Source organism: Canis aureus, chromosome 25 (genome assembly GCF_053574225.1).
Source record: "Canis aureus isolate CA01 chromosome 25, VMU_Caureus_v.1.0, whole genome shotgun sequence".
NCBI lineage: Eukaryota > Metazoa > Chordata > Mammalia > Carnivora > Canidae > Canis > Canis aureus.
This window is the reverse complement of record NC_135635.1, coordinates 817,342-843,469: the sequence shown is the minus strand read 5'-3', so window position 1 is coordinate 843,469 and position 26,128 is coordinate 817,342. Positions and strand designations below refer to the sequence as shown.

At 45.0% G+C, this 26,128-nt stretch overlaps 1 protein-coding gene across 2 annotated transcripts in view; it reads left to right on the top strand.

The window, feature by feature from the left end:
- NCKAP1L (NCK associated protein 1 like) overlaps positions 1-26,128 on the top strand; it is a 53,408-nt gene that overhangs the window by 14,234 nt on the left and 13,046 nt on the right. For both annotated transcript variants that reach the window (XM_077869733.1, XM_077869734.1), the window contains 22 exons: positions 657-1,014; positions 2,095-2,205; positions 2,922-3,014; positions 8,194-8,250; positions 8,924-9,066; positions 10,229-10,319; positions 10,411-10,548; positions 11,367-11,415; positions 11,515-11,671; positions 13,715-13,771; positions 14,265-14,361; positions 14,902-15,011; positions 15,182-15,314; positions 15,859-15,940; positions 16,132-16,190; positions 16,406-16,551; positions 17,702-17,834; positions 18,118-18,237; positions 20,609-20,751; positions 21,048-21,179; positions 22,489-22,707; positions 24,076-24,206. In XM_077869733.1, the coding sequence (XP_077725859.1) occupies positions 913-1,014; positions 2,095-2,205; positions 2,922-3,014; positions 8,194-8,250; positions 8,924-9,066; positions 10,229-10,319; positions 10,411-10,548; positions 11,367-11,415; positions 11,515-11,671; positions 13,715-13,771; positions 14,265-14,361; positions 14,902-15,011; positions 15,182-15,314; positions 15,859-15,940; positions 16,132-16,190; positions 16,406-16,551; positions 17,702-17,834; positions 18,118-18,237; positions 20,609-20,751; positions 21,048-21,179; positions 22,489-22,707; positions 24,076-24,206 (2,503 nt within the window). In that variant the 5' untranslated portion in view covers positions 657-912. The remainder of the gene's footprint in view (positions 1-656; positions 1,015-2,094; positions 2,206-2,921; positions 3,015-8,193; positions 8,251-8,923; positions 9,067-10,228; positions 10,320-10,410; positions 10,549-11,366; positions 11,416-11,514; positions 11,672-13,714; positions 13,772-14,264; positions 14,362-14,901; positions 15,012-15,181; positions 15,315-15,858; positions 15,941-16,131; positions 16,191-16,405; positions 16,552-17,701; positions 17,835-18,117; positions 18,238-20,608; positions 20,752-21,047; positions 21,180-22,488; positions 22,708-24,075; positions 24,207-26,128) is intronic.

Here is a 26,128-nt window from a genome sequence, read left to right as displayed (position 1 = left end):
AGGGAGCGAAGGCCCAGTTGGGATGGCAAGAATATATTAGTGCTAACATTCATTCAGTCAAGGGGATACCTGGGTGGCTCAGTGATTGAGCGTCTGCCTTTGGCCCAGGATGTGATCCTGGGATCGAGTCCCCCGTCAGGCTCCCTGCATGCTCCTCCCTCTGCCTGTGTCTCTACCTCTCTGTCTGTGTCTCTCATGTATAAATACATGAAATCTTAAAATAAATAAATAAACTAAGCAGAAGAATTCATTAAAAAAGAAAGATTTAAAAAGGAAAAAGATCATGCCCTGAGCCAAAGGCAGACGCTCAACTGCTGAGCCACCCAGGCATCCCTAAATAAAGTCTTAAAAAAAGAATATGATGTTCTATATAATATTTGACATTAGATGGGATGATGAGGCAAGAGTTGGGATTTAATCTGGGCTCTAAAAGATGAATAGGCCTAATAGCTCCGAATAACAGGTATTCTTGATGGGGATATATAAAAGAGGAAGTAGTATAAAGGTGTATGGGACCGGGGTGGTCTATACATTTTTGTCTGGTGTTGAGCTTTTTATAGGACACGAGTGAAGGGTTAAGGCCAAAAAGGTTGGTACCAGACTGTGGAAGAGCCTTGAAAGCCTGTCCCTCTCCCCTGCCTCCACCCACTTCACAGTCTTACCAATAGTGCTGCACAGCTAGAAAGAGGAAGTGTCTCCTGCTGAGTGTGCAAGAGGAAGCACAAGAAGATTCTGAAGGCCTGTGAGCCGTAATGACTGCTTTCACCCATGAGCCAATTGTAGAGGCAACAGGAAGACCAGCGCACCAACCAGGCTGGGTCCCTCCGCCCAGGGGGTGTCACCACCCAAGCTGAAAGTGTTTGGGGAGATTAGGCATCGCTGTCCGGATACTCCTCTCTCTCGGTGGCCATCATGTCTTTGACCTCTGCCTACCAGCATAAATTGGCAGAGAAGCTCACCATCCTGAATGATCGAGGTCAGGGGGTTCTCATCCGCATGTATAACATCAAGAAGGTAAGCACGGGCAGCTGGACTGGTACCACTTATTCCAGCCACAGCAGGGCAGGGGACCTTGAGGCCTGCAGTTCCAGGGGTTAGACTCCCCCATCTTTCCCCGATGGTTTAACTGACCTTCTATCACTTGGATTATATGGGCCGTCCGGTGCTGGGAGGCAGACAGGGAGGGTTTTTTTAAGGGCTTCCCCCTTCTAGTAATGATTCTTGCCCCAGCAAGAGCACCTGCTTTCTGCTGGGTGTATGGGGGTAGGAAATTATTTTGTTCTGAGGCCCTCGAATAAAGGTCTGGGGTGTAGAATTCTGGGTTTCGTTGTTTATTGCTGATCCTCCCATACTCTGAAGATATTCAAAGTTGGGTCTATGGCAAAACACTTTTCCATGGAAGTACTTCCCTAAAAGGAAAAAATAGATATGATATTTCAATACAATATGGGTAGGTGCCTTCTGAAGTACTCAGAGTCCGAGAGTTCATGCTGCAGTCCTGTGTGTTTGCTTGGGATGGGAATTGTGGAATTGAGAGAGGCTGGGGGACAAGAGCTGGGCTAGGGGGCGAGGGGCTGGGCCTAGAGAAGTAAAGAGAGAGAGATGGGCAGGAGTGTGGAGTTTCTGGAAGAGAAAATAAGGAGAGGGAACTTTTGTGCATTTTGTAATAAAATAAATCACCAGGAACATGGTTTCACTGACTCAATGTCCCCCACAAACACCCTTTGGGATGGGATACTTACATATGGACAATAATTGTGACACACTCACCCGTGAAGTCTAACTCCTAAGCAGCTGCTTTTCTCACTCCTTCCGGCTTCGGCTGAGGGGTGGGGAGAGAGCTTCCTCTTTGCCCTGGGGCCGAGCAGACGCTGAACTCTTCTCGGCAAGACAAGATACCCAGGTTGTTCAGCTCTCCTGATAGTTGGCTTCGCGTCCTGAAGCTTGTTCCTCACCTACCGCTATGCTTTCACAATGAATTCCCAGACTCCCTTTCTGTAGGAGAGACTATTTGAGAATGGATATGCTGCAGGAAGGAGTACGTTTGGAGGGGCAGGAGGAAGGGTTGAAATATCATGTGCTTTATTGGTGCAGACTTGTTCAGACCCCAAATCTAAGCCACCTTTCTTACTGGAAAAGTCCATGGAATCTTCTCTCAAGTACATCAACAAGAAATTTCCCAACATAGATGTCCGAAACAGCACGGTGAGAACATGGTCCCCACTCCCCACCCCCTTTCTCTGAGATAACTCTATGCTTGGGTAGTGTAAACGCTCCCCTTTTGACTGCCTTTCTTTGAAGTTGGCAGGGGACAGAGTAGTTTTCTTGGGGTCACCCACGGGGCTTCAGGTCCTTGTAGTCTTGAGAATTCTGAGATAAGGTGGGATTCTCGCAGGGTAAGCTAGAGCAAAGCATCGCCCCTTTCTCCATTTCAAGATTCTTGAGAACGCTTTGTTCTTGTAGAGGAAGACAGCTTGATCAACCCAGCAGGGTGTGTATATTTTACCATTGTTCCTTTTTCCCAATGTTTCCTTGCTGATTAACTTAGTCATACATTTCATGGAATATCCCTTATTTCTCCCCGATTAAATGTTAGCCCTAGATTTCTTACCGTTGTACCTGTAGCATCTTCTCACTCTGCTTCCTTTGATGTTAATATAAATGAGAAGCCTCTTTGACTGAAAGGGACCTCGAAATTTCCTCTCATTTAGCACTGATCTAGTCAGAACCACATGCAACATTCTTTCTAGAGAATCTCCTTTGTTTAAGGCCTTCAGAGCATTAGACGTCTTCCAACTTTGTCAGTGTATTTCAAGCCTCTTCGAGAATGTTTTAGGTATAACTCCTGTTCTTCTTGGGTTATTTAGATCGATTGTCTTCTTATTTTGTGTTTTAAAATTTTGGTTTTGTGTTTCTCCCAGCAACATTTAGGACCAGTACATCGGGAAAAAGCCGAGATAATTAGATTCCTCACCAACTACTACCAGTCATTTGTAGATGTCATGGAATTTCGGGTGAGTTCTCTCTAGCCCAGGACCCCAATGTAGGCATTCTCCTTCAGATGCTACTGCTCCTTTATTAGATGTTAATTTTTAAAAAGATTTTATTTATTTATTTATTTAGAGCACATGAGTTGGAGGGATGGACAGAGGGAGAGGGAGAGAGAACCTCAAGCAAGAGCCCAATGTGGGGTTCTATCTCATGACCCTGAGATCATGACCTGGGTTGAAACTGAGTTGGATGCTTAACTGATTGAGCCACCCAGGCGCCCTTCTAGAGCTACTTTCTTTGTGATTATCGTGGGGATCATGCGTAGCATTCTAATGTTATAACAAGAATGTACTCTTAAAAACAAAAAGAATATACTCTGTTGCGTTAAGATAGTGACAAGTTGGGATCCCTGGGTGGCTCAGTGGTTGAGCGTCTGCCTTCAGCTCAGGTCATGATCCTGGGGCCCTGGGATCGAGTCCCACGTCGGGCTCCCTGCGTGGAGCCTGCTTCTCCCTCTGCTTGTGTCTCTGCCTCTCTCTGTGTGTCTCTCATGAGTAAATAAATAAAATCTTAAAAAAAAAAGATAGTGACAAGTTGAGGGGCACCTTGGTGGCACAGTCATGCACACATACTCTCTCAATAAATAAATAAATAGATACATACATACATAAATAAAGTGACAAGTTGATAATTGATGTATCCAATATATAGAGGCTTGGTTAAAAGTTCAGAGTACATGCCTATAAATGAATATCATCACAGCTCTGAAAGATGATCATATTTATGTTAATTGGCATGGAAAATGTTCTTCATATGTTCTTTAATGTAAAAGCAGATTGTAAAACAGTAAGACATAAGATGCCCCTAATTTGTATATTTACCTGGATAAACATACATTTAAAGAAAATTTGGACTTCTGATTGGTGGGATTTTGAGTGGTTTTAAAAATTAATTAAAATTATGCCTGTTTGTGTTTTCTAATTTTCTGCAATGAACATGTATTATTTATGCATTTAAGAAATAACACAAATTAAAAAAGAAAAAAGAAATAACACAAATTTTACCCATCTGAGCAATTGAAGCTTGTGATAGTATCATAGTGTTTCTTCAGATGGAGCCAGACTGTGGAGCCCTGGTTTGGGTGCCCTGTGTCTGCCAGAGGGGGCTAACCCAAGCCATTCCGTACACAATGAAAAGAGAAGTGGGGCCATGGAAAAGTGTGAAATCTAAAGGAGGGTCAGGTCAGAAATTATTAATCTTGGAATTGAGGGTAGGGTTTAGGAAGAAGGTAGGCGCTAGTGGAGGTGGTTGAAAGAATGCAAAGATGCATATAAAGAAGCCTCTCACTAGTGAGAGTTGGGGTCCAAAGGGGATTTTAGAGACTGCTGGTTGCTGCGTTGGTAAAGTTCTGAGCCCAGGGTGTATCCTATGGTTCATTTAGGGCAAGAGGGATAATAGAGACCCTGAGGTGTTGTACACTGTAAAGTAGGTAGACTCTGAATCAGACACATTTGGTTTCAAGTCTCAGCTTTACCACTTACCAGATAAATGACTTTAGACAAGAATCTCTTCGAATACCAGTTTCTTTATCTATAAAATGGGGAAATAAGATTTACTATGTGAGGTATTTGTGAGAATTAAATGAGATAATACTTGGAAAACAAGCTAGCTCAGTCTTTAGCATATAGTAAGGTTAGAGTCCAACAAATGTTAATTCCATTCCCCTCTGATTCTTACCTTTAAGAGGATAAGACTTGTGTAGTGACATTGGGTGAGTGGCTTAAAGCAAACCTCAGCTATGACCTGTGGGAATTGGGTTGCAGGAAGGAGTTCTAGAAAGGCCCTCCTAGCAAATGAGGCAACACAGAGCTAGATAGAGGTTTAGAAGTCATGTAGTATAGAGGGAAAAATCATGGTCTCCATGGTCTTTTTCTCTTTTTTTTTTTTTTTTTAAGATTTTATTTATTTATTCATGAGAGACACAGAGAGAGGGGCACAGACACAGGGAGAAGCAGGCTCCATGCAGGGATCCCGGGTCTCCAGGATCACGCCCTGGGGGCGCTAAACCACTGGGTCTCCATGTTCTAATTCTGATACTATCGCTTACTTGTCTGTGATCATGGGCAAGCATCTTAATTGCTCTTATCCTTGGCTTTCCCTTGTGTTAATTTAAATAAGGCCTTTTGGGGAAGTTAATGTGGAAACATTTTTTCCCCATTTAAAAAAGTTTTAACAGATGTATGCACCTGTGTAACAACCGCCACAATGAAAGTATAGAAAATTTCTATCACCCCAAATGTTCCCTGAACCGTTTTTTTCCCTAGTCGTTCCTATCTCCCCAACCTCTGGTCCCAGGCAACCACTAATGTACTTTCCAGATTAAATTTTTCTTATTTTTTCTAGAGGTTCATATAGTTAAAATTTTTACAGTATGCATTCCTTTATGTCTGGCTTCTTTCACTCAGTATAATGTTTTTGATATTTATCTATGCTGTTTCATGTAAATGTGATTCATTTCCTATTTTTGTTGAGTACCATTCCATTGTATGGATATAATTTATCCATTTACCTGTTGATAGACATTGGTTATGTCCATTATGCATATTTTTGGCCATTATGCACAAGATGCTATAAATATTTGAGTACAAATAATTGTGGGAACGTATTTTTCATTTCACTTGGGTAAATAATTTAGAAGTTGAATCGCTAAATCAAATGGTATGTATATGTTTAATTTTATAAGAAACTGCCAAACTTTTTTCCAAAGTCATGGTTCCATTTTCTCCTCCTATCACCAATATACTAGTGTTCTGGTTGTTGCACATGCTCATCAGCACTTACTAATATCAGACTTAAATTTTAGCCATTCTCATGGGTGTATGGTGGTATCTTATTGTTGTTTTAATTTGCATTTCCCGGGTAGCCCGGGTGGCTCAGTGGTTTAGTGCCTGCCTTCAGCCCAGGGCGTGATCCTGGAGACTGGGGATCAAGTCCCGTGTCCGGCTCCCTGCATGGAGCCTGCTTCTCTTCTCCTTCTGCCTGTGTCTCTGCCTCTCTCTCTTTCTCTGTGTCTCTCATTAATAAATAAATTTTTTAAAATTTGCATTTCCCTGATGACTACTCTTGTTAAACATCTTTTCATTTGCCTATTGGCCATTTGTATATCTGTTATTGTAAAGTAACTCCTCAAGTCTTTGTCAACATATTTTTAAAATAAAAATGTACGTACTCCTATCTAGCAGCTCTACCTTTGTAGAAATGAAAGTACCAATAATGGGACAAATAGGGAACAGAGGATAGACCAGGAATTGGGAACAAAGCAGATGTCCATCAGTGAGAAAAAGGCTGAATGAATTGGCCATACTATGGGATATAATGTGGCCATTAAAAAGAAGTGCAAAAAAATAAATAAAAAGAAGTGCATTAGTGTCCTACCAGTTGACTTTGAGAGCTTTCAGCAGGTAAGGTTGACTGAGAAAAGCAAAATGGCAAGAAGAGCACAGTATTATCTCAATTTTGTAACACAAATGTTGATTAAAAAAACCTGTCTCTCTAGCTCTGTTTTTTCCCCCCTCTCTATCTGAATAGGATTAGATAAATAGGAGGAAAATTAAGAAAGGCCATACTGGGTTGTTAAACTGGTTTACTTGGGGGGGTTGGTACAGGATGGAGGGTGGATGCTAATGTCAGAGAGAGGGAGGTGTCCACAAAACTGCATATTTGTTTAGGTAAAATTATGTATGAAAAGAAAAAGGCTCCCTGTCCCTGGAATGAGGGTTAAATGAAATCTATACAAATTATCTAGTTAGTATATAGTAGGTGGTCAGTAAATAGAAACATAGAAAGTTGAGTAGTATTGCCATTTGTTAATAATTAATTTTTGAGGGGATCCCTGGGTGGCTCAGTGGTTTAGCACCTGCCTTTGGCCCAGGGTGGGACCCCGGGGTCCCGGGATTGAGTCCCACATTGGGATCCCTGCATAGAGTCTGCTTCTCCCTCTGCTTGTGTCTCTGCCTCTCTCTGTGTCTCTCATGAATAAATAAATAAAATCTTAAAAATTAATTTTTGAGAATAGGAGATGGAATCCAAGAACAAAATTTGGGATTCATCAATAAAAATGGGTCTGATTTCTGGCATCTTAGAAAGAACCTATGAGAGGATGCAGAGAAAGGGGAACCCCTCTTACACTGCTGGTGGGAACGCAGGCTGGTACAGCCACTCTGGAGAACAGTGTGGAGGTTCCTCAAAAAGTTAAAAATAGAGCTGCCCTATGACCCAGCAATTGCACTACTTGGTATTTATCCCAAAGATACAAGTGTAGTGATTTGAAGGAGCACCTGCACCCTAATGTTTATAGCAGCAATGTCCACCATAGCCAAATTATGGAAAGACCCTGGATGTCCATCGACAGATGAATGGATAATGAAGATGTGGTGTACAACCACGCACACGCACACGCACACAATGGCATATTACTCAGCCCATCAAAAAATCTCGGTATTTGCAACAATGTGGATGGAACTAAATAAAAAGACAATTATCATATAATTTCACTCACATGTGGAATTTAAGAAATGGAACAGAAGAGCATAGAGGAAGGGAAGGAAAAATAAAACAAGATGAAATCAGAGAGGGAGACAAACCATGAGAAACCAGAGAAACAGAGAAACCAGAGAAACAAACTGAGGGTTGTTGGAGAAACAACAACCAGAGAAACAAACTGAGGGTTGTTGGAGAGGAGGGGGTGAAGGGGTGGGGTAAAGAGTGCATGTGGTGTAATGAGCTTGGGGTGTTCTATACAACTGACGAATCACTGAACTCTACCTCTGAAACTAATAGTACACTATATGTTAATTAATTGAATTTAAATAAAAATGAAATAAAAAGAGCCTATCAGATGATCTTCGTTTTGTAGCCTTTTTTGTAGAGGAAGGGGACACCGGGATGATAAATCAGAGAGAGCCTGCATAGTATAGTAGTGACTTGTGCCTGTGGAAACATGAGATTTGGTGGGGTCAGCTTGATTGGGGTCCCCTGCTGGCTTTCTGAGAAGGAACTCCCTCTATTCAGCACTGCTTCCCTTCTGTTATTTGGCGGCTTTCTAGGACCTGAAAGGGAGAGAGCTCTTCCCCTAAAATTCTGGGAGTACATGTCATTTTCTCTTTATTCTTTATTCATTCTCATTTTCAATTCTTCCCCCAGGATCATGTATATGAACTTCTCAACACCATTGACGCCTGCCAGTGCCATTTTGATATTGTAAGATTCTTTGTGATTCTCTTCTAACCTCGGAGCCATAGCAGAGGTCTTGGTTGGGACAGTGTGGGTTTGGGAAGGGACTGGAGGAATGGCTATTCCTTCAGGAATATAATATTATATGATATAATATAATATACTGTATTATTTATTCTAGGATTGTAATTCTTTTGTATCAAGCACTGAAGTTAAAGTGTATTTATGTGTCGATTAGCAGTATGATCTGGTATAAAAAATCACACAAAGATGTTCTTATTCCACTTCTAACCTCTAAATGCTACCATATGGGAAGTCCCTGGGTGGCTCAGCGGTTTAGCGCCTCCTTTGGCCCAGGGCGTGATCCTGGAGTCCTGGGATCGAGTCCCAAATCGGGCTCCCTGCATGGAGCCTGCTTCTCCCTCTGCCTGTGTCTCTGCCTCTCTCTCTCCTCTGTGTCTTTCATGAATAAATAAATAAAATCTTAATAAAAGTGCTACCATATTTCCTGGGCTTTTTATACCTTGAGCTCACTTTTAACCCCTGACTGTTGTTCCAATTTTCTCCTTCTAACTTTTCCATCCTGCCAGTTCCTCCTGCTAAAGAGACCGTTTCGGAGTCTATTTGGCTCTATCTGGAATGGTTGGTGAAATAGGGCTTAATTGGCCTTGCTGTTCATGTTTTCATATTTTCCTTGTAGAATCTCAACTTTGACTTCACTCAGAGTTACCTGGACTTGATTGTGACTTACACCTCAGTTATTTTACTTCTGTCACGGATCGAGGACCGACGAGTACTCATTGGCATGTACAACTGTGCCCATGAGATGCTGCATGGGCACAGGTGAGTTAAGGGGATATAGGAGATGAAGAATCTCATACGTGGTGGTATGAGGTCCAAGGTGGACACAAAGGAAATAGAAGTCGTGTTTTCCCATTTGAGAGCTGATCGTCTACATGATAACCCAGGCAAAATAAAAAAACTCAAAATACTTACAGTGGCATACAAACAAGAACACTGCACTTTTACATACAGTTAACTCTTGAATGTCTGCTGGTGGATTATCCAGTTGGCGTTGTCTCTGATCAGTTTTTATTTATTATTATTTTTTTATTTTTATTTTTTAATTTATTTAATTTATCTATGATAGCACACAGTGAGAGAGAGAGGCAGAGACATAGGCAGAGGGAGAAGCAGGCTCCATGCACCAGGAGCCCGATGTGGGATTCGATCCCGGGTCTCCAGGATCGCGCCCTGGGCCAAAGGCAGGCGCCAAACCACTGCGCCACCCAGGGATCCCCTCTGATCAGTTTTTAATCCTTGGGCTGGCTTCCACTATGCTTTTCAGGTTATCGCAAAAGGAAAAGGAAGTTTCGTTTGTTTGTTTGGTTTAGTACTGGTAGGAATAATATTAGCAAGGTAAAGCCGTTAGAGGCAAGTAATGTATGAAAATTCATTTGAAGCCAAATATAAATGGATTTTGGATTATCTGAAATTCTGTATCCCTCCATTAGTGGAAATAAAAGTATTTAAGGGCTGAAAAAATGAAGGCCAGGGGGATCGGAGTAAGCTAGGAAACATTGCTTTATGTATGATGTATATTCCCATGTGTCTACGTGAACACCTTGGCAAATGCCTTACCCATTAGCTTTGAATGTATATGTATCTTTTTGGCTTGTATACAAATTTGGGTCTAGCCATATTACTTGAATTACGACTAATCAACATGAATTTATAGAGCACCTATTATGTGTTCAACACTATTTTGGGTGCTCACAAGGAAGAAACGTTCATGGACCTGCCCCAAATAATATTGTTCTATCTAATGGTTTAATGTACTTGGGCCTGGAGTACTATACATGTAGTTCACAGTTCAGTATGCTTCTCTTTGGAGGTGGAGGCGAATGCCAGGCCATGCACACATCTTTATCCTACACGCAAACCTGAGGGTTTACATCATGGTTATGGGAGATCTGTAACTCTTCCTTCCTGCACTTTCTCCTAGTGACCCCAGTTTTGCGCGTCTGGGACAGATGGTCTTAGAATATGACCACCCTCTGAAGAAGCTGACAGAAGAGTTTGGGCCTCACACAAAGGCAAGTTCCCTGGGAGAGTGGAGAATTCCTCTGGTGGAAGTATATTGTCCTCATCATTGACACTGAGGATTCATTTGCTTCTCCCCCACAGGCTGTGAGCGAAGCCCTCCTCTCTTTGCATTTCCTTTTCGTCCGGAGGAACCAGGGCGCTGAGCAGTGGCGCAGTGCCCAGCTTCTGAGTCTCATCAGTACCCCTCCGGCTATGATTAACCCTGCTAATTCAGACACAGTACGTTCCCTCTCCTCTTGTCAGTGATGGCGTTCTCTTGGCCAAGGCCATCTCTGTAGAGGGTGCTTCTCTTAGGAAATACCATCTCTAAGAGTGCTTTTAGCTTCCAGGATGTGCCTCTAAGTTGATCACCTCTTGTAGGTAAAAAATCATATTTGGGTTGGAGCTTTTGTTTGGACCAGGATTAGTGTGTGCCTTCCTATAGAAAGAAATTAATAAATGATCATGGAGTGAATGGATAGATGAAAGTGAGTCATTAGACACTATTCAGCCTAGCAGGAATTTAAACATACTTGTCGATTAATCAACACATATTTTTGTTCTATGACTATGGGCTCAATATCCATGCTTAAAGAACTTAGAGTCTCTTAGGGAATACATGCCATATAGGCATAAAAATACAAGGGATGGTACCAGATGAATGAAAAATGCCAAATGGGTGATTTCTACTTTAAGTGGTAAAAGAATCCAAAGGAGGGAGAAATCATAAAAAAAAAAAAAAAAAAAAAAAAGGAGGGAGAAATTGTAAGGATGTTTTGAGTATTGATTTTCTGAACTATTGAAGAGAAGTTACGTTAAGCCTTTTATTTGTCCTGACTTCCAGCCCAAGCTCCTTTTCCTTGGGCTGGAAGGAAAATTCATTTTTCCTCGCCCCACTTCCAATTGCCTCATCTCCATTATTGGCAGGTTCCCCAGCTCCTGGCTGATCAAAGCGCCCTGATCCAGTCCAATAAAATAAAAGTTGGTTTGAGTACTTGAATTCTAGCTTGACTTCCCTTGTCTAGACTGCTTGACCATCTCTGCCTCTCTTCTCCCAGATGGCCTGTGAGTACCTGTCTGTGGAAGTGATGGAGCGCTGGATTATCAGTAAGTTTTATGGGATTAGGGGAAATAGATATAGCAGCATGTCTGTCACATGGATAGAAAATTCTAAGTCTTCTTCTGCACTGTTTTACCCACCTGCAGTTGGGTTTCTCCTTTGTAACGGGTGCCTCAACTCCAACAGCCAGTGCCAGAAGCTGTGGAAGCTGTGTCTGCAGGGCTCCCTGTACATCACCCTCATCCGAGAGGATGTGCTACAAGTGCACAAGGTCACCGAGGACTTGTTTAGCAGTTGGAAAGGGTGAGACACGAGAGCCAACTGATCTTATTTTGAGATTTTTAAGGGGTTTTGAGGTAAGACAGAAATTAAGGGAAGAAAACATTTTCAGGAGGAAGTATCGGTTATTTATGTTAGATGACATTGACAGGTCAAGGAGAATGAGGACTGACAAACGTTCCTTGGGTTCGGCTATAAAGATGGTCTTAGTGTCCTTCCTGTGGGCAGCTTCAGTTGAGTGGTGAGGCTGAGAGCTGGGTTGTGGTGGGTTTGGAAGCAAGTGGGAGATAACGAATTTAATAAATACCTCTTTTAAGAAGTTTGTGACGGGAAGAATAGAGAGACAACTACAAAGAGAGGGAGGTGTTGAGTTGAGGACGGGGTCAGATACTTTTATTACTTTTTTATAGTTGTAAACTAAAATCCAAAAATGTACAAAGTGGAAGCTGACTACAGTCTCATCTCCCAGAATAATTTGGTGTGTGTCCTCCAATGCTTGTGTGTATACATAAGCATGTAAAGGTGTGCTTGTATTTTCAACTTTATATAAGCAATTAAAAATATTTTATTTATTTATTCATGAGAGACACACACAGAGAGGCAGGGACACAGGCAGAGGGAGAAGCAGGCTCTTTGCAGGAGCCTAATGTGGGACTCGATCCCGGGCCCCGGGGTCACAACCTGAGCTGAAGGCAGCCGCCCAGCCGCTGAGCAAAACCTGATGATTATTGCTGTTAAGGAGTGGAAGGCATTGTTTGAAGAGCGTTCAGGTCCCCAACACTACGAACAACAACTAGCATGTAAGATGTGTAGTGTAGTGAGTTCTTTGGCAGAAATGATCTAATTTGATCCTCCTCAAGTAACTTCATGTTACTTAGGTATCAGTATATTCTTTTGATAGACGAGAAAATGGGGCTCAATCTCAATGTCACTCAGTTAATATGGAATTAGGAAATAATTCCAGATTTCTTGGCTCTCAATCCTGTTGCTCTTCATCGCACCATGCAGAGGTTGAAATAATTATCCCCCAGGAATGCCATGGAGATGAATCCTGATTTAATTAAGATACTTTCCAACTCTAGATTTCTTTGATCCTGTGCCAAGTTCAGTAAGGGGTGGTCTGGAAAAGGGAGAAGACAGGTTATGAAGTTTAACTAATGCAGTGGCAATAGTGATCCTGGGCAGGAGGAGACAGATATAAGCAACACGGGGAGCACGCGGAGCCTAAGGTAATGTGGGAGTTTTGAGCACGGGTCCCTAATAGAAGAAAAGAGGTATGGTCAGGACAGTCAACTATTCCAGCCAAACAGAGAACAATGAAAAGGCCATTTGATGATTCGGCCATGCACACTGACCTTAGAGCAGTTTTTAGGGTCAAAGGCCTTGAGGGACTCAGGGGTCAGTGAAAGATGGGGAAGTAAAAAGAATAGGTGTCTCTTTGGAGGAGTTTGGTGGTTATAGGAGAATGGGAAAGCTCAGTAGATTGTCAGGGTCAAGTGAGGCTCTTTTAAGATCCGGGAGGCTTTGAATTCATGTGTTGGGAAAAGAGAATAAACCAATGGAGAGGGAGAGATTAAAGTGACAAAGAGATAACTGATAAAGGAAAATTCTAAGAGGAGATAGGTGGGATCCAAGGTAGAGCTAGAATAACTACTGGGACTTAAGAGCAAGGCCTGTGTCATTTATGCACTGCCCCTTTTATTTCCCTCAAACCTGGAAGAGTGCTTTGGCCTGACAGTGTCAAGGCAGGAGCACAAGACGAGAAGTCCAGTCCCAGTTTTGCCGTTAAGGCCCTAGGTAACCTGGGGCTAGTCGTTTTTCTTCCTTAGATAGCACTTCCTTCATCTGCACAATCCCGAGGAGAACCAGATAATCTCTAAGCTCTGTGAGTCTCTTCTTAATGGGCCAGGGTGAGAAGTTGGGTTCGTAAAGACCCTGGTAGTGACGGCTGCTGCCCGTGCTTCCCATACATAGGCTGTAGTGTGGAATCTCTCAGGACTGGGAAAGTGGGACAGAGCCTCTAATGGGTGGTGTGGCCAACCCTGCTGTGCTTGTGTCAATCTCCAGGTATGGCAAGAGAGTGGCAGACATAAAGGAAAGCAAGGAACATGTAATTGCGAACAGGTAAAGGTGGGGAATGGGTTCCCCAAGACGGGATGAAATAGGAATCTCTCCTGACCTTTGTTCTCACCCAAGCCACCCTAGTGTCTGTAGAGCTTTCTTGCTTTTCCTTTTTTTTTTTTTTTAAACCATATTTTTTTTTATTTTTATTTATTTATGATGGTCACAGAGAGAGAGAAAGAGAGAGGCAGAGACATAGGCAGAGGGAGAAGCAGGCTCCATGCACCGGGAGCCCGACATGGGATTCGATCCCGGGTCTCCAGGATCGCGCCCTGGGCCAAAGGCAGGCGCCAAACCGCTGCGCCACCCAGGGATCCCGCTTTCTTGCTTTTCAACCCAAGAACTTGCTGTTGCCCCACAGATTCTTAGGTTTTCTTACCAAGTCTAATTGCAGCAATGAACCTTCGTCCTCCCTGATGCCCCTTCCTAAATGCCTTAGGAGGATTTTTAAGGATGGGAGAGGCATTACTCTCTAGTTTTCCCTTTCTTTCCTCAGTGGCCAGTTTCACTGTCAACGGCGCCAGTTTCTGCGGATGGCAGTGAAGGAGCTGGAGACTGTGCTAACTGATGAGCCAGGACTACTGGGTCCCAAGGCAAGAGAAAGATGTGTGGGCTGGGGGCTGGTGACCAGGGATAAAAGACTATGTCGGGGAGTGACTTGGCATTCATGAGTTTTTGCATTTCTGACTCTTTCGTGATCTCATTGTGTATGGATAAGCGGATTCCCTTGAGTCTCCTTGGAGTACCACAAAACTCGTTGGATTATCTTTTTTGGGCACTATCAGGGGGTAATATATCATAGCCATTTGTGTCCTCGTCTTACCCTCTATTTGAGCGTGAACTAATTGAAGGGAGAGCTTGCTTTTTTCCTTTCGAACCACATAAATGCCTAGTAAATATTTCTAAGATTTAACAGGCATGAAAAGGTATTGGCTGTGAGCTAATGTCAACATGTGTACATGTCTGATTCTGTTTCACATGTTTTTTTTTGTGGGTCTCTGTGTTTATTATCGGACACTATTGCTGGTGTGGCTACACAATTGCATCTCTGTGCATATTATCACGATAGTTCTCTGTGCTTTGAAATCTGGTTTTCAAGTTGAAAATTCTCATAGTCCCTGTCTTCTCCTTAGGCCCTTTATGTTTTCATGGCCCTGTCCTTCATTCGTGATGAGGTCACCTGGCTGGTTCGCCACACAGAAAACGTCACCAAGACAAAGACTCCTGAGGACTATGCTGACTCGTTAGTACTCGACATGGTTAAGAATCTTGACCTTAGATGGATGGGGGGAAAGGGACAGGGAGACATCAAATGACCTCAGGAGGTTTCCCCGTCAGCTCCGTTATCACTGCTTTTGTCTCAGTTGGTATTTCTAGCCTCGTAATCTCCCTGTTCTCATCCTCTCTTTGCAGGAGCATTGCAGAACTGCTTTTCTTGTTGGAGGAAATTAGGGCTCTGGTCCGAAGACACATCAAAGTGATACAGCAGTACCACCTTCAGTACCTGGCTAGATTTGATGCTCTTGTGCTGAGCGACATCATTCAAGTAAGTTCAGTGGACCCTTGGGGGCCACTCTGGCTGAGTCTCATACTCTGTAGATTGTGTGTCAAAAGCATGATTTTGGGATCCCTGGGTGGCTCAGCGGTTTGATGCCTGCCTTCAGCCCAGGACGTGATCCTGGGGTCCCGGGATCGAGTCCCACGTCGGGCTCCCTGCATGGAGCCTGCTTCTCCCTCTGCCTATGTCTCTGCCTCTCTCTCTCTCTGTGTCTCTCATGAATAAATAAATAAAATCTTAAAAAAAAAAGCACAATTTTCCTCTCTACATTTGCTAAAAGGGAAAAAGAAAGACAATCTCCACAGTCTTTTTAAAAAATTCCTCCTACATGAAGCTACATAGAAATAGAAGAGAAAAATAAAGAGAAATTGGGTGTTAACAGGGCAGGGAAGCCAGGGAGTTCCCTGCATCGCTCGCTTAGCTCTTTCTCTCTGTTTGTGGCACTTGGCAGTTCTTTGTACCTTCACGCGTTGAGTGAGCCTTGTGGTCCTCATCTCTACCCGCTTGATGGCGACTCCCAACTTTTTTCTAGAACCTGTCTGTGTGTCCTGAGGAGGAGTCCATTATAATGTCCTCATTCGTCAGTACTCTCTCCTCTCTGAATCTCAAACAAGGTAATTGGAGGGAATGGAGGAGGAAAGGTCTTTTAAGGGTCTATCTAAGGGTGAACATCTTTTGTTCTGGAAATACCGATCTTGAGCCCGGGAATGGGGGAAGGTGACTTTGAAAAGGACCTGCCATTCTGTGAAGCTGGATGTAGGGTGCTGTTTTATTATTTTCTTTTAAACTTCTGCTTTTCTTGCAGTTGATAGTGGAGAGAAATTTGAATTCTCTGGACTGAGGCTGGACTGGTTCCGTCTACAGGTAGGGCTGTTCCTGTTAACGGTCTCCCATTCTGAAGGTTCTTCATCCCCGGCAGTCCCTTCTCTTTTTATTTCCTGATCTCTCCTGTATGGAGTGATCCAGCATTGAAAGCTGCTACTTGGCAGGACAAACCCTGGCCAAACTGTAGCTCCAAGGCTCGCAGTCCTTTTCATTTATCTTGCTCTTCTCCACCCTTTTCCTAACTCCAACCATAGGCATATACCAGTGTGGCTAAGGCTCCCCTGCACCTGCACGAGAACCCTGACTTAGCCAAGGTGATGAACCTCATTGTCTTTCACTCCCGAATGCTGGACTCCGTAGAGAAAGTACTGGTGGAAACTTCTGACTTGTCTACTTTTTGGTATGTCCTTATTCAGAGCTCTTTATCATTTGACCCAATCTCTTCCCAGGTCTCTGTGGAGAATGGCAGTTCCTTCCTGCAGATGGGAAAATCTTGTTTTCTTTGGGACCTCCGTAGAGGCAGATGCTCCGACTCACTCATTCCACGTTCTACCAAGTGATAGGACTCTGAAGTTGATTTCCTTTCGTTTTGACTTTCTTTAGGATAATTATCCGGGATAATTCATCAGTGTATCTTTTGCCACATTATTATCTTTGGAACTTTCTTCAGCTTCTTTGTATTCTTGGGACCTTGTGAATTAAAAGAGACACAGAAAATGTGGAGTTTTCGTGGAAAGAGCTGAGAGTAATTGAGAGAGCTGGAGAATAGGGCCTTTGGAGAATGAAGCTTAGTTTGTCTTCCTCAGGTATCATTATCATTCAGCATTTATCAAGTGACCACTGTCGTACATAACTCTATCCTTTGGTAGATCAAACAAACGACACAACATGTTGGCTCTGCTCTCTGCATTCGGTACAGGTGGGGACATACAAGATTCATATGTGAAAAGGACATCGACATGTTAATTGCAAGCATAAGAAAGCATATAAAGGGTGCACGGTGTTGAGCAGATACAGGATTAAGGAAAGATTAGTATCATGGGATTAACCTGAGAAGGTTTTCTGGATCCTGAGTGGTTGAATTTTAGGAGAGAGATGAATTAATATTACTGAAGGACTTCTAAATTCGGAAGAATGGCCCAAATCATGCAGAGATTCTGAGGAAAGAATAGCAAACTTTGTACAAGAGAGGGGAAGAAGATTAGCACTAAACTGCTGTGGGGTCCAATATAAAAGTCCAAAAGGGTTAAGTTTCTTGGCTTCCTGTCTACTTTAAGAGTAGAGAAATATGGGGCACTTGGCTGGCTAAGTCGGTAGAGCAGATGACTCTTGATCTGGGGTTCACAAGTTTAAGCCCCATGTTGGGCATAGAGCTTACTTAAAAAAAAAAAAAAAGGAGTAGGGAAATGAAGAAGGGCGGGGTGAAGAGCAACAAATATTTGTTGAAAGAATGAATATCCTTTCCACCTCAAAGGTACCAGCTCCTAAACCCTGGTTCTGAGTCTCCTTCCCCCTTTTCTTTTTTTTTTTTTCTTTCCCCTTTTCCGCAGCTTCCATCTCCGTACCTTTGAGAAGATGTTTACCATGACCCTGGAGGAGCCTACCATGTTGCGTTATGCCATTGCTTTCCCCCTGATTTGTGCTCATTTTGTCCACTGCACTCATGAGATGTGCCCAGAGGAGGTGGGTACCCTGAACTCTAACCCTGCCATCTGTCTAATCACATCTCGTCCTTGTTCCCCCAAACACAATTCTAAGCGCTGGTTTTGGTCATAAGAAGGGTTCATAGATATATGACGTGTGTCCCTGGATGTCATGGCTTGATACAGAATGTGTCCTCTTTCTGGGCCTCAGTTTCTTCTTCTGTAGAAGGAGTGGTAGCTCAGGCCAGGGGATCAGAGCAGAAAATGAGGAAGAAGTGGCTTTCTTGGTGATGACCGTTTCTTCCTTGCTCCCCTTCCCAAAGTACCCCCACCTGAAAAACCACAGCCTTCATCACTGCAACTCCTTCCTGGAAGAGTTGGCCAAGCAGACCAGCAACTGTGTCCTGGAGATCTGTGCTGAACAACGAAATCTGAGCGAGCAGGTAGGCTCAAAAAAAAAAAAACAACCAAAAAACACCAAAAAGCCTTCGGTCTCTGTTTCCGTTCCCCTCTGTTGACCTTGTCTTCCTCTCAAAAGCCAAGTTCTCTAACCCTTTCTCTCAAGTAGGGCTAGGGCTTTGTGTACTTGAGTTTATGGAAGGTTTTATTTTGTTTTTTCTTGGTGTAGTTCCATCAGTCTTTACTCCCTCGGGACTAGATAGAGGTGTCTAAAAATACTCTTATTTGAACAGCTGAACACCAGCAAAAACAATGCTCTCATTGGAAGAGTTCTGAGAGATGGGTTAACTTTCTAATTTATTTCTCCTCCTTTCTCTGCCCTGTGTACACATACTTAGGACAGTGGCCCCCTGTGTTACCCGTCTTGTCTCACCTTTCTGCCCATCTGCACACTAATCTGTGGCTATGTGAACATTTCCAGGCACCCCCTCTGTAATTTATTTTATTTTATTTTATTTTATTTTATTTTATTTATTTATTTATTTATTTATTTATTTATTTATTTATTTTTGGCTGGTATCATAAATTTATTTTTTATTGGTGTTCAATTTGTCAACATACAGAATGACACCCCATTTTTGAAATTTAAATTCAATTCGCCAACCTATAGTACCATACCCAGTGCTCATCCCATCTAGTGCCCTCCTCAGTGCCCGTCACTCCTCTGTGTTTATCCTCAGGGCTGCTTTCTTGTCCGTCGTCTGCGTATTTTCCCCTCTCTCCCTTCCTCCGACTGACTCACGGCCCCTGGTCATGATCAGCTCAATCTAAATCTCAGAAAATTTGAAAATGAGGAGCTATTTCTGCTGTTGCCCTGGAGTCTTTTAGGTTTCCTAGACTACCCACCCTTCCTGGGTTTGAGTCAGGCTTTGTAGCAACTTTGGTAGAAGGATGAGCCAGGTTGTGTGTGTGTGTGTGTGTGTGTGTGTTGTGTGTACATATGGACAGTTAATTTTATTACTTATGTAACCTTTCCATCTTCTCATAGGTAATGTGTGGATGAAAATAGTTTCTTCATGGAGGTAGCATAGAGATGAAATGAAGTTGAGCATGTTAAATATTCAATACCCGATTCTCAAAGATGTCAACTGTTCTATTATTTGGTACTTACTGGGCACTAAGCTCGGGGCTGGGTTTTGGGATGGGCCCCAGAAGGAAGTTACACAATCCCTGCCCTTGGGGAATGTCCCAATTTAAGGGAAAAATGGGATAAAAATACACGTTAGAAAGAAACTTAAGTAATGGATGCAAAGAAGATAGATAAGCAAGTATGATTATGAGCATACTCATCACTCAATTTGAATACCTACTACGTGCAAGAGACGCAGTTAAAGAGACTTGCTCAGTGCCGTATCAGGGATGACTAAAATATGCCGTGAGTAACTGTTTTCACACACACCCGAACTTTTGCAACCAAGTGAGTATTACCCCCTCCAGAGTTATCATTTCCAATAAATATTTGGTGACGTTGACATTATTAATGGAGCTACGTCTTTTGGAACTAATTTTAGAATCCACCACAGAAATCTTGGCATAATTTCAGGGTTGACATATCATAGTGTCACGTCTTTTAGTGTGATTGTGAAGTAACAAAACCCGTTTTCTCACAGCTCTTAGGCTGTTCTGAGAGTGATTCCACATGGGGAGTTTCCAGACGTAGCTCTGTACATGCTCAGCAGCACGGGATGAAATGGAGAGAATTCTAAGATGATTACCTTGAAGGAGGCAGCTGAATACATGATATTCTATTTACATTTTCTGTGCAGCTGACCCAGTATCTTGGTGAAGAGAAGGGAGGGAGAATTGGTGTTGAACCTAACTAGCAAGAAATATGCTATCTTATGAAAAAGAAAAGAAGTAGAGAGAGAGAGAGAGAGAGTGCTGGCCATATGGTGAGCTTTGAGTCTTTGGAGGGCTGTATGGGTCACCGACTCTATGGGACACAATAGGTGAGAATGTAGACGGGTGTTCCATGGAAGCAAAAACCAACTGTCTTCCCAGGTTGGAAGACCCTAGAAAGTGCAGTTGAGTGGAGCTCTTAGATCCCAACCTCTACTTGAATGTTTCCATCAGGGAAGACTCTCAGGATGTAGGTAGGGACTTGATGATCTGATCCACAAAAGACCCTGCCATTTGGAGACTTTGAGCCCTAACCATGAGGGGTATTTAGTGAAACCTGAAAGAACTGAGTGTAATTCAGATGGGCCCCCATTAGGGAAAGAGATGCTGGAAGGAACGAGAGAGAAAGGTAGGAAAATTAAAGAATGGACAATACTGGAGGGCCTGTTGGATGGGCTTCTTGTCAGTTTTAGGAATGACTCCCATTTCTCTACTCGCTTGTGTTTGTTCCTAAAGCTTCTACCTAAACACTGTGCCACTACCATCAGCAAGGCCAAGAATAAGAAAATGAAGCAGAAGCAGACTCCCAGGAAAGGAGAGCCCGAGAGGGACAAGCCAGGAGCTGAGAGTCACCGGAAGAACCGCAGCATTGTCACCAAGTGAGGACCGGGGCCCTTGGGGGCCAGGTGGGCAGTCCTCAAAGAAGGGAGAGCAGGGAGGAGGGAAGGTGGTGCACAGCAGGAGGACGTGGAGGTGGTGGTGGGGAATGACAGCTACGGAAAAGCACGTACAGGTGAATTTTCTCCTTTGCCTTTGAGGGCGGCACAGTGTGCTGGTCTAGTAGTCCTAGAAGAGGAAAGGTCTGGGGGCCGTGGGCCTGAGGAATCCCTCCCAGGTACTAGCAGGCAGAGCCAGAACCGTAATCAAGGCTCATTTTACTTTCTCCGCGTCCCAGCATGGACAAGCTTCACTTACACTTGACAGAATTGGCGCTGACAATGAATCACGTGCACAGCTTCTCGGTGTTTGAACACACCATCTTCCCTTCTGAGTATCTCAGCAGCCATCTGGAGGCCAGGCTCAACAGGTATCATCACCCTTTCCTTGTCTTCGACGTTGGCCTCGTATGTTGGCTCTGAAAGCCGGGTCCTGTTAGGTTCTTCTTGGTGGTCATTCTGATGCGGTCCATCTGGCGTAGGCCTCAAGTGTCTTTATTAAAATCCAATTAGGGGATCCCTGGGTGGTGCAGTGGTTTGGCGCCTGCCTTTGGCCCAGGGCGCGATACTGGAGACCTGGGATCGAATCCCACGTCGGGCTCCCGGTGCATGGAGCCTGCTTCTCCCTCTGCCTGTGTCTATGCCTCTCTCTCTCTCTCTCTCTCTCTCTGTGACTATCATAAATAAATAAAAAAATTAAAAAAAAATCCAATTAGAAAAAGGGTCCCAAGCTTCTACACGGGGTTTAGGCGGGGGGGGGGGGGGGGCAACCAGAATTGATCACCACCGGCTCAACAGAGTGAGCAGGGCTTTTGCAGTCAGCAGACCTGTGTTGACAGCCTGGCCCTGGGCTAAGACCCTGGAGCAGGGATCGGCTTGTCTGAGCCTCAGTTTCTGATCCCGTGAATGAGGATGATGATAGGTACCTCACGGTGACAACACGGTGGTTGAGAATCGGAATAGAATTAAAGGTGGTAAATAACGAGGACAACGTTCCTGGCGTGTGTAGGCTTTGGTAAAATAGATTCCCTTCCTTCCACTGTGCCTCTCTTTCCATTGCTCCCAGAAGGAGGAGGAACGTTCCTGATATTGGAATTGGATGCTGTAGTCAGCAACTAGGGGAACGAAGGGAAGAATTGTTTCGAACAATCCCCTAGTCTGCTATGTTTTGTTTTTACAATATGTAATGTATTCACTCGAGTTGCCAGGGAAGGCCTGCTTGAGGAAGCAGACATTTGAATAATGAAGGAAGCGAGGAAGCCAAGTCTGCGACTATCTGGGAAAGAGCATTCTAGGTAGAGGAACTAGCCAGTGCGAAGGTTTCCGAGGTGGGAGCCTGCCTGGAATGCTCAGGGGACACAGGGGAGGCCGGTGAGGCTGGAGCAGAATGAGCCAGGGGCAGATGGGGCGGCTGTGGGGTTAGAGGTTGGGGGAGTGGCAGACTGTGCAGGTGTTTCTGTGTCATTGTGAGCACTTTGATTTTTATTCTGAGTGAGATGGGGAGTGGGGGGGACACCTGCGCAGGAACGGGGGACGCACCTACCTCCTTGGGTTGCTATGAGACTTAAAGGAGACATTGCATGTACTGCAATCCTAGCACAGCGCCGGGAACACAGTGCAGATATGCTGTTACTGCGTCTAATATTATGATTGTGATTGTGATTTCTTTTTATCACCCAGAGCCATTGTGTGGCTGGCTGGCTACAACGCTGCAACCCAGGAGATTGCAAGGCCTTCTGAGCTGTTGGCAGGAGTCAAGGCGTATATCAGCTTCATACAGTCGCTGGCCCAGTTTGTGGGTGCCGATGTTTCTAGAGTCATCCGCAATGCCCTCCTCCAGCAGACACAGCCACTGGATTCGTGCGGGGAACAGACAATCACCACGCTCTACACAAACTGGTCAGTGTTGCCTCGTCCTCTTCCACCGCCTTTGTTAGCACTTTTTCCTTTATATGGTCAGAACTCGGGTCCAGGCGTTTCAGCTCCCAGGGTCACAGACCCCCAGACGGGCTTGTTTCTGCTCGACAACTGGCGCAGTAAGTGGGGGCCAACCCAGATCCCCTTTTTGTCCATGGAGGATCTTCTGTGTAACTCCATTCCTCTTTTATTTATTTTATTTTATTTATTTATTTTTTAAAAAGATTTTATTTATTTATTCATGAGAGACACAGAGAGAGAGGCAGAGACCCAGGCAGAGGGAGAAGCAGGCTCCATGCAGGGAACCCGACGTGGGACTCGATCCCGGTCTCTAGGGTCACGCCCTGGGCTGAAGGCGGTGCTAAACCGCTGAGCCACCTGGGCTGCCCTCTTTTTTTTTTTTTTCTTTTTAAAGATTTATTTATTTTAGAGAGAGAGAGCTGGAGTGCTTGCCTGTGAGTGGGGAGGGGCGGAGGGAGGAGAAGGGGAGGGTCCCAGGGACGCCCTGCTGAGTGGGAGCCCAGTGCAGGCCTTGCCCCCGTGACCCTGAGACCAGGACCTGAGCTGGAGCCAGAGTCGGATGCTTAGCGGCCTGAGCCACCCGGGCGGCCCTGACCTTTGTCCCTGGGTCGCTGGTACTTAGTCGCCTTTTCCTGGATTCTCCGTGTTTAGTTTCAATGCTCTCTCTTCCTCTTTCTGGAGTTCTCCGATCTCTCATTTTGCCCGGCTCCTCTCCTGAGGACGGTGCGTGTGACCCCTGCGACGCCGGATCTGCAGGGCGGCTCACCTGTGACCGGCAGCTCGGGGCCAGCAGGGTGGCTCCATGGGCCGGGCCTGCTCTCCGGAGCCCGAGGAGGCGGGATTGGGCAGCCTTGGAGGCCGGAAGGCGGGAGAGGCTGGACTCCTGCCTCCCCGAGCCACTGGGTGGCGTCCTGATCCCAGTGTCAGCTCCGCGGTGGCAGCAGCGGCCGAAGGGCCCGTGGGCTCGGGCCTGGGCCGGTTCCCGAGGCCCGCGGGGCGGTCAGGAGGTCGGAGGTCGGGCCTGGAGGCCTGGCGCTGGGCCTCCGCAGTGGCCTCCGCTACCTCCTCCCCGGTCACTGCCCCCCGATGCCTTCCTTTTAACGTGAAATCTTCCAGATTCAGAATGTTGACAACAAGTTCAAATTAAAAGAGGAAACCGGCCTTGCGTCGGTGGCTGGCTTTGGCCCGTGGGTGGCGGGACTCGTGGGAGGCCGAGGCTGGGGCCGGGGCCGGTAGCCCGGGGGTTAAAGGGGTGCTTCCCGTCCCCGAGTCCTCCCAGCCCCCGCGGCCTTGGCAGAGCGTGTGCCCTGAGCCTGGGCCCTCCTGCAGGTACCTGGAGGGTCTGCTTAGACAGGCCAGCAGCGGGACCATCACCCTGGCCCCAGCCATGCAGGCCTTCGTCAGCCTGCCCAGAGAGGGGGAGCAGAACTTCAGCGCCGAGGAGTTCTCCGACGTCTCAGGTGAGCCCCGCGCCGGGCCCTGCCAGGGAGCTGCGCCTCGTCCCTGCCGCGGGCTCTCGGCTGCCGACGCGCCTCCGCTCTCCCCACTGCCGGGGCTCGTGCCCGCGCCCTCCGGCAGCCCCGTGGCAGTCCGAGCTAGGGACGGCGCGGGCTCGGAGGGGACACCAAGCTGAGGACCGGCCGGGTGGCAGGGGCACAGGGAGGCGGGGCGAGGCCGGGGCACTCAGGCCCGGAAAGGGTTTGTTTTTATTTACTTTATTTTATTATTTATTCATTCATTCATTCATTCATTTATTTATTTATTTATTTATTTATTTATTTATTTATTTATTTATGGTTTGTTTTTAGAAGGGTGGTAAAGACTTATTTTCTATTTCCACACAGAATAAAGAGTGAGGCATACAATGAAGGATAAAGGATACATGTGGGCAGGCCCGGTGGCTCAGCGGTTTAGTGCCGCCTGCAGCCCGGGCTGTGACCCCGGGTCCCGGGATCGAGTCCCATGTCAGGCTCCCCGCATGGAGCCTGCTTCTCCCTCTGCTTGTGTCTCTGCCTCTCTCTCTCTTTAAATAAATAAAATCTTTAAAAAAAATAAAAATAGGACAAAGGATACATGTAAAGAGAGCATTCTGATATTTGGAATTACTAAGTACTGCTCTAGTATCAGGGTCTCTTCTTTCCTTTTTCTTTTTTTTGGTCTTTAAAAAATTTTTATTTAAATTCAATTTACCAACATATAGTATGACGCCCTGTGATCACCTCCCCATGTGGCATCTTCATTCTTAGGGATATTTTATTTTATTTATTTTATTTTATTTTATTTTATTTTATTATTTTATTTTATTTTAATTTATTTTTATTTTATTTTATATTTTATTATTTTATTTTATTTTATTTTATCATTATTTTATTTTATTATTTTATTTTATTTTATTATTTTATTATTATTTTATTATTTTATTTTATTTTATTTCTTTAAGGCATACATTTTATTTATTTATTTATTTATTTATTTTTTAAGGCATACATTTTAGGGCCGTACTTAGCCAGAGCTTGAATTGCTAATGTGCACCAGTGACGATAAAATAATAGCTGACATTCACTGTGGGCTGAGTTCTGAACGTTCACACGCATTAATTCCTTTAATCTTCACAATGGCTTTGGGATAGGCGCTCCCATTACCCCTGGTTTACAGATGAGGACGCCGAGACACAGAGAGGTGAAGGAGCTTGCCTGAGGTCACACAGGCCGTAAATGGTGGGACCGGGATTTCAGCTCAAGGTAGTTAAATTCTGGAACCTGGGTGCTTGACCATATGCATGCGGCTTCCCAGTGTGTACACGGGCTTCCGTGTCTCAAGGCCTGCGGGTAAGGGTCACGGAGCGAATGGGTTGGGGAGTCCTTCTTTTTGTTTTAAAGAGGGCCAGCAGCCATACAGATCCTTTTTATTTATTTATTTTTAAGATTTTATTTATTAATTCGCGAGAGACATGCACAGAGAGAGGCAGAGACACAGGCAGAGGGAGAAGCAGGCTCCATGCAGGGAGCCCTACTCGGGACTTGATCCCGGGACCCCGGGGTCACGCCCTGGGCTGAAGGCGGTGCTCAACCGCTGAGCCCCCCGGGGATCCCCGAGACCCTTTTTAATGGATTTGTTTCACTGCCGGATGAACTGGGGTACTGCGTCCTCCTTCCTCTCACCTCCATATAAACCAGGGCTTCTGCGTGGTGTCTGGGCCGGTGGGGGATGCCTCCACGACCCTGCCTCCTCTGCTCTTCCCCTGCCCTGCTGCCCGCGTGGTGGTGGTGCAGGTGGTGGGCGCTGTTATGAGGGAACCCACGGCCCTGTGGTCCAGCTCCGTCTCCTTCTTACCCTCCTCATTCTGACTCCCTCGTAAGCTGACCCTACTCTTTGCCTGTTG